At 39.6% G+C, this 13,153-nt stretch overlaps 1 protein-coding gene across 2 annotated transcripts in view; it reads right to left on the bottom strand.

Annotated features, from left to right (window-relative positions):
• Positions 1 to 350: 350 nt before the first annotated feature.
• Positions 351 to 13,153, bottom strand: part of LOC126335234 (estradiol 17-beta-dehydrogenase 2-like) — a 111,770-nt gene continuing 98,967 nt past the window's right edge. For both annotated transcript variants that reach the window (XM_049998284.1, XM_049998278.1), the window contains exons 7-8: positions 8,459 to 8,551; positions 351 to 660 (exon numbers count right to left, since the gene is read on the bottom strand). In XM_049998284.1, the coding sequence (XP_049854241.1) occupies positions 538 to 660; positions 8,459 to 8,551 (216 nt within the window). In that variant the 3' untranslated portion in view covers positions 351 to 537. The remainder of the gene's footprint in view (positions 661 to 8,458; positions 8,552 to 13,153) is intronic.

The following is a 13,153-nucleotide window of genomic DNA, read 5'->3' on the forward strand; positions in this document are numbered from 1 at the left end:
TAGGACAGTACAGAGAGCTACTAAAATTACGTTCGACTGCAGTTTTTTTTTCTCCTGAGTTTTTTGATCAGTGCTGCTTACATGCCCAAACAATAACATTTGCTTGTGTGCTCGTACAGAACATTTGTTTCAAAATAAATTCAGGTATTGACAGTATATGATTATTAAATGAGTGTTCATAAATGCTCTGCTGCGTAAAAATCGAAAACACATGTGACAGTGGTTTCTATTTTCTACTTGCATGCCACTTCCAATTTCAAAGAGGCCTCTTCACAATCAGTCGGCGGTACGTGTATCTGAGGAAGGGCAACAATTTTCTTCAGAAATATACCAGTAAATAAAAGACAACATTATATTAAATATTTTATTGTTAATTAATAGAAGTATTTCACATACGTAATAGGGAGTACATAATCGAGTAACGTCACTGACAGGTGTTTTCTGCATCTACTGACGGGACTCTTTGCACCTGTGCCTGGACGCCCTTCTCATCCACCTCAGAACGTTCTTGCTCTGGACGTTGTGTCAACAACTTTCTTATCCCCATATTATTTTTATTATCGCCAGGCATGCCTGGGATATGATCTCTCTCAGCCAGTCTGGTAGGTTGGCAGCTACCGTCATTATTATTGTCGGTATGAAACCAGGCATGTGTACTCTCTGAAATCAGATGAAAGCAAATGAACAGAAATATGAAAAACACTAAAATGTAAGGGTCCATTTGCTACTAAGTATGACTGCTACTTTTCGAATTAAAAATCGACATAAAAACGTTAATGCTGTACAACTATTGCGGATGTGTAGCGCCATTGAATCGGTATTTTCTGTTTCCGGTCTGAATTCTACTTCATATCCTCTTACTGGATGAATTAGTTAGTCTCATGTTCTATGGATCGTTTGCTGGATAAGTACACATCTCAAATTATTTTGAAAATACACCAATATACTGATCATTGCCTAGATGTTTAATTAATTAATTTATATTGAATAAAAAAGAAGACATGCAGGAGTGAGATAGTAATTCCTACCCATCATCTTTTACACATTACAATAACAGAAATTTTCATACGAATTTCAAGGAGTGGTCAAGGTGAAACTTTTTCAGTTTATTTTCAATTTTTGCTTTGCTGTCAGACATTTTAAATCACTGGGTATGTGAACCAAAAATTTCGATTGCAGCATTATGCAGCTTTTTCTATGTTGAAGACAACCTTAGTGTGCTGCAATGAATGTCATTCTCTCTTCTGGTGTTGTAATTATGTTAATCGTTGTTCATTTTGAACTGCTGTAAGTTATTTATAACAAAATTCATGAGGGAATCAATGTACTGTGAAGCAGTAGTCAAAATGTGCACCTCCACAAGCAGATGTCTACAAGATGTTCGTGGGTGAGCACCACATGTCATTCCTACAGCACGCTTTGGTCAATGAATTTACCCCAGAACATCATTCCATGTGAGAATACTTTATGAAAATATGCAAAATATGTCAGGTTACTAATTTGTCTCTAGCGAAGATTTGCAATGACTGTAAGTGCAAATGTGGCTGAACTAAGATTTTTAGGATTTCCAGAATGTGTTTTGTTATGTTTAAATTCTCATCAGTGTGGCCACCTCAAAATTTTTAAGTTTACATCCCATTTATTATTTTCTAACCCTGTGTTATACTTATTGCTCGTGTAGTACCCTTAGATGTGCAAAACTGGATATGTTGTGGGTTTTTTGAGTTGAGGGTGAGACCATTTGCAGATAACCGGTCCCGTGTAAAAAGAACTAAATTCGCTTGTTGTATATTACAGAAAAGATCGTTTACATATAGAGGGAACAATACTGGACCTAAGATTGATGCTTAGAGATCGACATACGTGATTGTTTTCCAGTTAGAATAATGCCTCTGGACTACCTTGGTTGAATTACTAAGTACAACTTTCTGCATTCTTTTGGTCAGATATGACATTATCTCTTGGTTGGCTACATCATCAATCCCACAAACCCTCAGCATATCTAGAAGAATATTGATTCACACACTTAAAGATCTTAGATATGATACAGAAAATACCAACTATACATATGTTTTATTTAATGCTTGTAAAAACTTGATGACCGAACATGTAATTGGAATTTTCAGTAGAGTAACTCTTTTGAAACCGAAATGTAATTTTGTGAGGAGATGGTTGTTGCTCAGAGGAGTTACTATTCTAAAATACATCATTTTCTCAAAATGATGTCAGTAGCGGTCAGGTCTGTAGTTACTGACATCTCTCCTACCATCTTTCTTAAAGACAGGTTTAGCAAAGGCATATTTCAATCTTTGTGGAAAAACACTTTGAGTGTTGATGTGTTACAAATTTCAGACAAGAGAGGGTTTATTATATGAGAATAAATCTATAATACTCGATCTGAAATACCATGAAATCCCGGTCAGCTTTTATTTTTGAGAGAATATATAATTTTCTTCATTTTAGAAGGAGAAGTTGGTGATACATTCAAATGAATGCATTTTATGAGAGTTTTTTCCCCAACATACTGCTGTGATTTTTCTCTTAAACTGTTTTTCTTTATACTTTCTACTATATTTAAGAAAGGGTTATTAAATATGCTTGCTACCTGTGGCTCATCAGTTATAGCCCTACAATTCAGTTCAGAAACGATGTTATCCTTTCTGTGGCTGAAGAGGTACCAACATTTGTATCTGTAGATGTATTTTACGGACCAGTAGGTCTATGAGACTGCCACAAGAATCTATATTGTTTTATTCTTCATGTCACGTTTAAAAAAGCTGTTTACATCTGATTCAGATTTTTTTTACTGATTGTTTCTGATTTAGATGAGATATTACCATTTCTCTGTGACATTAGTAAATGGGACTGATTTACACTGAGAGACAAAGCAACAGTGGCCTTAGCCCGCTGTTGCCTGTACCGAAACTGTTTACTGTATGATTTCCTTCTCCATTATTACAGTAAGGCAAGCCAAAAGGAGACCCTTTACCAGGTCATTATTACACACAATTTCTTCAAGATATGATTAGCCAAATATTCTGTGTCTTTATTCTGTGTCCTTTAATTTCGAATGCTTCGCATCAGAAGATTAAATGTGTTGCGGTTTTATGCTTTTCATGGCCGCCGACTTGCAAGTCTTTTCAGTTGACATCTCACTGGACGACCTGCGTGTCGATGATGATGAAATGATGATGAGGACAACACAACACCCGTTCTCCAAGCGGAGAAAATTCCAACCTGACCAGGAATCAAATCGAGGCCCGCAGCTTGGCAGTCAGACGCCCTGAACATTTAGCTGCCCTTAGTGACGGAGTGCAAGCCAACAAACATAGTCGTAGCTCTTGTCCTGGTCAGTCAATCAGCTTGTTCATTGCACTTATTCCTGAGTGGCCAGGGACCCAGATCAAGTTTATTATGTTGTTTTCCGGTAGCCCCACAATGGATTAATGGGATTCCGCAATGATCTTTGACCTAGGTGCAGGGGTTAAGAGATTTCAGAGCTGCTTGGTTATTTTTATTATGTAGATAAAAAAAAGAGAAACATTCAAAAGTGTTTAAACCACTGATAAAGTGTTCGTTCTAATTACGCCACCAAAAGGTTAAAATGACAGTAGAAAGAGTTATTCTTTTTCAAAAACGGAGTAGAATCAGTGTCAGAAATCGGAGCGAATGAAATAACCTTTATGTTTGAACCATATATATTATTAAAAATGGCAATCCTCATAGTGATATGCTGTCAAGCCAGTACGATGCAATATGTATAAGGTATGTTACAGACATAAATAAACAAATGGCTTTAATTAGAACCATGATTACCATAGAGTATTGTATACTGTACTCACATGAAGTAAGGAAAGAGAACTAAGTAAATTCCTAACAGTCCTGCATTTGAAGAAGGGCTATAAATTACAGAACACCTGTTACAGAAGAGATATTAATGGATACATGCACTACGAAACCAACTAAACAACCGACTGACGAGGACAGTATCCTCTATAATGCAACCCTAAAAATGGCCCAGTCAGAGCACACTGCACTGGGAGAATACAGACCTCATACGTGGATTAAGTAGCTAATTATTCGGATACCAATAACGATAGATACTTCTATCATATTGTGGGGGCCTCGCATTTTACAATTGAAGATGCCTTGAACAGGTGCCTAAATGTAATGTGCAAGCTGACAGTCATATAACCAGGAATAATTAGTCAAACCTCATGGTAACTATAACAGGTTATGATCTATAAAATTAATATAAATCACATAGGATAATTGAACAGTGGTCACCATTTAGCCCAAAATAACAGTAAGATTCAAGGTACCAAAGAGGGAAGTTCAGCCCCAAAAGCTACGAGCGTCATGTAACGGTAAGTATGCACTTCTTTTTCTCTACTAAATATTAATGACAGAAGATATATCTGCCTATGCTTCGAGAACAAGTCAGAGTATCAAAGTGGGCACAGTATCAAATTACTAGAATATACTGCTATATTCTATTATTGGTCTAATTAATGTAGTGACTCCTGTATCACTATATGCATTTCCTATGCAGCGTCTTTACCAGCCAGCTGTTGTATTCTAGCTGTTGACTTGTGTGGAAACCGTGCATACATAGGCAGGTAGCATATGTGCTGGCGACTATTGTTTCTGTATTGCTGAACTCCCCTGAAAATTTTTTACTTTCCTCTTTCATCGATCAACTGAAGTCTTTCTTCTGCTATCCATGGTTTCTTCGCATTTTCTTCTTTGTACCTATGTCTTTCTTTCCAACTTCTGTGATTGTCCTTATTAGAAATCACAACTCTTCTTCAGCTGGACTGGTTATTGAGCTATTACTTATCGCAATATATAAACACCCGTAAAGAACTTCAATCATGTCTGCCTGGCCAGAGTGGCCGAGCGGTTCTAGGCGCTACAGTCTGGAACCGCGAGACCGCGACGGTCGCAGGTTCGAATCCTGCCTCGGGCATGGGTGTGTGTGATGTCCTTAGATTAGTTAGGTTTAAGTAGTTCTAAGTTCTAGGGGACTGATGACCTCAGAAGTTAAGTCCCATAGTGCTCAGAGCCAATCATTTCTCTTCCTTCCTTAGTACTTCCATATCCAACTTACTTGCGTATTAATTCTACCTGACTAACGTCTTAAATTTCAGCCTTCCCTGCATCGCACTACTACAATTGTGATCTGAGTCCATATCTGCTGCTGGGTACGCCTTACAATGCAGTATCTGGTTTGGAATCTTTGTCTCACCATAATGTAATATAACTGAAATCTTCCCATACCTCCCGGCCTTTTTTTGCAAGTATACTTCTTCCTCTTGTGAGTCTTGAACAGAGTATTCGCCTTTACTAGGTGTATTATATTACAGAACTGAATTAGTCTTTCTCCTCTCTCACTCCTAGTACCAAGGCCATATTTCCTGTAACTCTTTCTTCTATCCCTTCCCCTACAACCACATTCCAGTCCCAATGACTACCAGATTTTCATCTCCCTTTACGTACTGATTTAACCGTTCAACCGTTCAATATTCTCATATACTTTCTCTCTCTGTTAATCTTCAGCGTGCGATATCGGCAAGTATACCTGAAATATAGTTGTCGGCGTTGATTTGCTGTCGATTATTATGAGAACAACCTAACTGTTCACAGAAACACACTCTCTGTCCTAATCCTTGTCTTCTTTCCATTCCACTTCACTGACACCCCCCCCCCCCCCTGCCCCTCCACCCTACATCTAGATTGAGCCTTCGCAGTTCACTTCTCAGATTATCTAGCTTCTATACCAAGTTCAAGCTTCTGATGTTCCACAACCCGATTCATAGAATGTTATCCTTCCGATGGTTATTCAGTATTTATCTTATGGTCGTCCCCCCTTGGCAGTCCGTCCCGGAGATCCAAATGGGGCCTATTCGGGAATCTGTTGCCAATGAAGAGATCATCATGACACTTTTTCAGCTACAGGCCACAAGTCTGTCGATACACATTATGTGCCTTTAATACGGTGGTTTCCATATCGTTCTGCATCCTCATTCCGTTGATCACTGATGATTCCTCTTCATATAGAGGCAGTTTCCCATCCCAAGGGCATGAGAGTGCCCTAAACTTCTGTCCGCTCCTCCGCCCTCTTTGACAGGTCCATTGGTAGAATGAAGTTGGCTTCTTATGCCAGAAGTCTTCGGCTGCAGATGTTGATTTTTATTTAAAATTCAAGAGCTGGCGGCGTTCGAGCCCAAAAGATAGGACGTTTTGATTATTAACCAGAAATGCTACAGCTAGACCATGCGTACAGAGTGTATCACATTGTCACAATCGCAAGATGTTTGGAGGGCCCTGCTCATAATGTCCCAAACGTTCTCAGTTTGTGGAAGATCTGGTGACCTTGCTGGCCGAGGTAGGGCTTGGCAGTCACAAAGACGAGCTGGAGAATTTCTCGACATTGCTGACGGGAATTGTCTTGCTGAAATATAAGCCCAGGATTGGCTTACCATGAAGGACAACAAAACGTGGAGCACAATATCGTTGGCGTACAACTGTGCTTAAGAGTAGGGCGGACGACAGCCAAAGGGGTCCTGCTATGATATGAAATGACACCCCAGACCACTACTCCTGGTTGTCAGGCCATATAACTGGTGACAATCAACTTGGTACCCCATCAATGTACAGGGCATTTACAGACATGTCTTTGATGCTCATCGAAACTCAGTTGGAACCTGGTCTCACCACTGAAGACAATTCTGTTTCATTCAATGAGATTCCGGGGATCGATGACCAGTGAAGACTTGTCTGGAGACGTCCAGGACAGTGGTAGGATAGCAACCTGACTATCACCCACTATACGATCTGACAACCAGGAATGATGGTTTCGGGTACCATTTAATTTCACACCAGGCCTCTTTGGTTGTACGACACCCTTACAGCGCATCCGTACATACCTGTAAACGGTATTCGTTGCCCTTCGTGGCACTTCAGCAAGACAACGCCCTTCCGCACATGGTGAGAGTTTCTGTTAGTTGTCTTTGTGTTTGCCAAACCCCACGTTTGCCAGTGGGGCCTCCAGATCTCTCACCAATTGAGAACATTTGTAGCATTACGGGCAGACCTTGCCAACATGTTTACGGTTTTGTCGCTCTAACGCTCCAATTTGACAGAATTTGGCACGATGTTCATCAGGACATCCAACAACTGTAAACAATCCTATCAATCAATGCCAAACCTTATAAGGGGCAGAGGTGGACCAACATGTTATAGACTTGCTCAGTTTGTGAAGCTGTTTCCCTTGAATAAATCATAGAAGTTTTCTGAAATTGTAATCATTTTTTGTCTGCAGGTGTGAGTCACATTTATCGATTTCCGACCCATTAGAATAATTCCTTCGTGGTGCGTTTTATTTTTCTTTTTGTCTTAGAGTGTGTACTACATGTGGAAATACGGCAAGTTATACCATTTGCATAATTTTTTTGAATGAATATTTTTGGTCATGACTCAAAACATTCAAAGCTTTCTGATGCTTTTGAACATGACAAAAAGTATCTGATAGTTGAAGATTTTTGAACATGGTGCTATTTTCAGGTCGCCTGGATACTTTTGAACATGGCGCAAATACTATATGGTTTGGATACTTTCGAACATGGCTCTATAATGGACACCATCGCAAGTGAGATAATTCTGGCATCTCCGGTATTTTGAAACTTTCAAAGATTTTTATCTAATTTTTAGTTTATTTATTTTTCCCATTATATTGAATTTGTTAGTTTGCGGCCATCATCATCTTGCACTTTGGAATTTAGTGCCTACGCCATTTTGGATTTGTGGATTTACCGCCATATGAAATCTTAGGATTTTAGTTTTCCTGCCACTGGCAGCGACTTCAGCGACGTGACTACAGGTGTTACTAGTGGACGCTGTTTGATCTGTGTGCTGGAATCCCTACAGACATGTTACTCACCAAGGAACACATTCATTCTTTTTCCTCTTCAAGAGAAATGTAACTTTCTGAAACACGTACTCACCATTATGTCGATTAGGACAGCATGTTCCTTTTCGTATCTTGAAAATAAGTCAATGAATTTTTTTATTTTTTATCTTTTTTATTCAGCATGGTGTAGCATGCACCGGCACGCGTAGTGTGGGAAGCACTGTACTATGGAATTTTGACATATTATCACGCGCTCATAATCGATAGTGAAATAGCTAGCTGGAAAACCAGAAGAAACAACCGAGAAAACGCTACCGGTTATGAACATACGTTAAAAACAACGTCTGAAAATACGGTACTTCCAAATAACAACCAGAGCAGTTAAGAGCAAACATAATTTGATGCAAATTTTGTGGCGTCTCTTGCGAGAGTCTTGAGTTTTAATGCAGATAGCTAACTGGAAGAATGTTTGCCATTGGCTCTGTGCACTTCTTTTAGCGCCTTTGGAAAGGATTTTGAGAAATGCCGATTTTCTCAAGTACAAACCTGTGTATTACGGCCGACGCAGGCTGACACCATCTCATCAATCACCTCTGTGATGTTCTTCAAAGCGATCCCCTTGGACGCTCTGAGAATTACCTGGTAGGACAGACAGTGTATTAGTATTCAGATTAAAACAGTGAAAAATGAAAAGCTGCAGGAAGACAGGTATATTTTTTTTAGTTGATGCGTAGTACATGCGAAAGCAGGATTTCCAGGATTAAGTAACAAGCGTCACACAATCTTAACATTACGCAAACATTTTGATCATTTGGTATTGTTGGCTAGTCCACCCTCAAGAGTAGGTTTACCTGCCTAATTGGAAACGTTTTGTTGCTGTTGGTGCATTCCGCGTCTTTCCTTTGCCTGGTATGAGTGTTACGTATGTATTAAGTGAAGATGACGTGATGAGGTGTGTGGTTATTCTAGTGATACGTTTGCGTTGACAAGCAAAAGACAAATTCATGATGGCATATAGTCTAATCTCCTGCCCAATAGCCCTAAAGCGGACGCAGAGCGTAATGGCTCCATCTGACGGAAAAATCGTAATCAGGAATGCTAATGCCCTCACTACATGAGACACTGTGGAGAAGCGACCGATACAAGAGGAGAAATGTTGTTAGTACAACTATCACGGGGGTTGATTCCTGTGAGTAGATTGCAGTATGAAACTTCCTGGCAGATTAAAACTGTGTGCCCGACCGAGACTCGAACTCGGTTCAAAAATGGTTCAAATGGCTCTGAGCACTATGGGACTTAACATCTATGGTCATCAGTCCCCTAGAACTTAGAACTACTTAAATATAACTAACCTAAGAACATCAAACAACACCCAGCCATCACGAGGCAGAGAAAATCCCTGTCCCCGCCGGGAATCGAGCCCGGGAACCCGGGCGTGGGAAGCGAGAACGCTACCACAAGACCACGAACTGCAAAGTTTTTCACTCTTGTTCCTCTGGCACTACAGTTTGGCGTCACGTTGTAGTGGATGGGTGCCAGGAGGTGCTGTATTAAAACATAGTGTTTTGCATCTGGTGGAATAGCGGCTGTGTGGTGTTGAAATGGCTCTGAGCACTATGGGACTTAACGTCTATGGTCATCAGTCCCCTAGAACTTATAACTACTTAAATCTAACTAACCTAAGAACATCACACAACACCCAGCCATCACGAGGCAGAAAAAATCCCTGTCCTCGCCGGGAATCGAACCCGGGAACCCGGGCGTGGGAAGCGAGAACGCTACCGCACGACCACGAGATGCGGGCATTCGAACTCGGGACCTTTGCCTTTCGCGGGCAAGTGCTCTACGCTAGAGCACTTGCCCGCGAAAGGCAAAGGTCCCAAGTTCGAGTCTTGGTCGGGCACACAGTTTTAATCTGCCAGGAAGTTTCATATCAGCGCACACTCCGCTGCACAGTGAAAATCTCATTCTAGATTGCAGTAGTTATGCATACATGAAGAGGCTTGCACGAGATAGATTAACATTGAGAGCTGCATAAAACCAGTCTTCAGATTGCAGATCACGGCAATAGCAACACTCAGACGATGACCTATTTTAGTTATTTCCAAACTTTTGCACTTTATTGTCACATTAAAACGCTGGACTTGGTGGCAAGTAATACTCGATTCTATGAGTTCCTAGCGCCTCTCGGGTCTCCGTTGACTCATTTCGCAAAGCAGACATGTTTACGATGCATGTTGTTTCAGTAATTACTAATCAGGTTTCCTCAACCTGATGTCAACCAAAGCACTTTGAAAGGATTTGGACACATTTGGCTGTTAGATATAGATCCTGGCGCCAAAATTTCTTACCTAAAATTCTTACACGTCGCCGGTCGTTAAGGCACGCTTGTGTTGTGACTGTCCACCAGGAGGTAAATATTTTGAATCCTGATGGTGGAGGAAATTTTCAACGTCAGCACATCTCTGTCAAAAGGAGGGTAGGTGGATATCACCAAATGTGGCGGAGGTGTCATACGGTAACTTATTTATTTATGTACTTATTCAGAACTAATCTTCCAGCCCGTTATACAATGTAGATTGTATATCGCACATTTCAGTGGTAAAATTAATACAAATGATGACCTCGTAAAAACCATTAAATAGTTGTAATTTTCTCATATGATGACATGTTGGAGACCGTGGCTGTTGTTTGAAGACAGATGTTGATGGTGTTAGGACAGCAACCAGCCACAAATTTACTTTGAGTTCCTTTATTCAAAGGAAACCGTTACCGGTTTCGAATCGTTGTGATTCATCATTAGACGGTTTACACGCTTTCTTTCTGACATTTGGTGTGTTTTTATAGATTAATTGTCCTAAAATACAAATAAAACATAATTATAACACACAGATGGTTGCGTTACAGATTTTCGTTGCATGTAACTTACGTGAAACGTCGGTTTCGAGTGTTTGTTGTCATATCGTTCGTCCAATCGATGTAAATGCATTCCCACTGCATCCTCGTTGTTGCACACGTAATAGTTCTCACTGTACACTTTAGATTTGTCGCTGAGATCATTTCAACCACGCACCACATGTTTTGATACATACAAAGAGCTTGTCCTATGTTTGGGAAGGATCATATATCCTTTTACAAAACTGTAATGCCTTTTACATTAGTACAGAGACATTGAATTTTTTTAGCTGATGTTACTAATTTAATTATAAAGTTTTTTATGCATATTTAGAACTGTATAGGTAAAAAAGTATATTATTTTATTACATTTGGCATCATGAGAATTATAGTAACATATAAATTTGCTACTTGATCTGCAGATACGTGTATTAATATTATTTACTTTGGAGGCTGGAAAGTAATTTTTGGAAATTTTTCTGGAAAAGGGTATGAACTAACTCTGTTTGTTTGTTAAGGATATAGTCTGGGGTGCTGCTTTTGTGTGTGTGTATTTCTAATTCTGCTAATAAATTTATAGTGGCTCCTTTTTCTGTTAGATGCAAAAATTTTAAGTTGTCCTCAGTGTTTCCCACTGAATGGTTTTCTTCAGCAATATGGGCTGCAAATGCTGATTTGTTCAACTTACCAAGTCTTAGAGCATCAATATGTTCTTTGTATCTAATTTCAAAACTTCTGCCTGTCTGTTCAATGTAGAATTTTGGGCATGTATCACATTTGAGTTTGTATATTCCTGTTTTACGGTAGGGGCTCTTGGCGGCGTTTACATCATGGATTACTTTTCATTGTAATTTATTATTTGTGGAAAAGTTGATTCTGATAGTTTTCTTCTTTTTAAATAAGTTTGCTATTTGGTATGAACGTGGGCCTATGTATGGGAGAGTAGCATATTTAGGTTTGGCTTCAGTGGCACACTGATTTGGCTTGAAGTGACTGCTGTGAAGTGGATCTGTGGTTTTTGTCTACATTTTGTTGTGGAGTTTTTCTATTATTCTGGGTTTATATTCATTATTATGAGCAACTGTTTTAATTATATTGATTTCATTTTGTTGGTCTGTGTCACTCATTGGTACTTTTTTAATTCGGTGTAGCATAGTTCTGAAATATGCCATTTTTTTGGTTGCGGGGGTGGCAAGATGTTGTTGTTGTTGTTGTTGTTGATGTCTTCAGTCCTGAGACTGGTTTGATGCAGCTCTCCATGCTACTCTATCCTGTGCAAGCTTCTTCATCTCCCAGTACCTACTGCAACCTACATCCTTCTGAATCTGCTTAGTGTATTCATCTCTTGGTCTCCCTCTACGATTTTTACCCTCCACGCTGCCCTCCAATGCTAAATTTGTGATCCCTTGATGCCTCAAAACATGTCCTACCAACTGATCCCTTCTTCCAGTCAAGTTGTGTCACAAACTTCTCTTCTCCCCAATCCTATTCAATACCTCCTCATTAGTTACGTGATCTATCCACCTTATCTTCAGCATTCTTCTGTAGCACCACATTTCGAAAGCTTCTATTCTCTTCTTGTCCAAACTAGTTATCGTCCATGTTTCACTTCCATACATGGCTACACTCCAAACAAATACTTTCAGAAACGACTTCCTGATACATAAATCTATATTCGATGTTAACAAATTTCTCTTCTTCAGAAACGCTTTCCATGCCATTGCCAGTCTACATTTTATATCCTCTCTACTTCGACCATCATCAGTTATTTTACTTCCTAAAAAGCAAATCCCCTTTACTACTTTGAGTGTCTCATTTCCTAATCTAATTCCCTCAGCATCACCCGATTTAATTTGACTACATTCCATTATCCTTGTTTTGCTTTTGATGATGTTCATCTTATATCCTCCTTTCAAGACACTGTCCATTCCGTTCAACTGCTCTTCCAAGTCCTTTGCCGACTCTGACGGAATTACAATGTCATCGGCGAACCTTAAAGTATTTACTTCTTCTCCATCAATTTTAATACCTACTCCAAATTTTTCTTTTGTTTCCTTTACTGCTTGCTCAATATAAAAATTGAATAACATCGGGGAGAGGCTACAACCCTGTCTCACTCCTTTCCCAACCACTGCTTCCCTTTCATGCCCCTCGACTCTAATAACTGCCATCTGGTTTCTGTACAAATTGTAAATAGCCATTCGCTCCCTGTATTTTACCCCTGCTACCTTCAGAATTTGAAATAGAATATTCCAGTCAACATTGTCAAAAGCTTTCTCTAAGTCTACAAATGCTAGAAACGTAGGTTTGCCTTTTCTTAATCTTTCTTCTAAAATAAGTCGTAAG

Source organism: Schistocerca gregaria, chromosome 1, assembly GCF_023897955.1.
Source record: "Schistocerca gregaria isolate iqSchGreg1 chromosome 1, iqSchGreg1.2, whole genome shotgun sequence".
Classification (NCBI taxonomy): domain Eukaryota; kingdom Metazoa; phylum Arthropoda; class Insecta; order Orthoptera; family Acrididae; genus Schistocerca; species Schistocerca gregaria.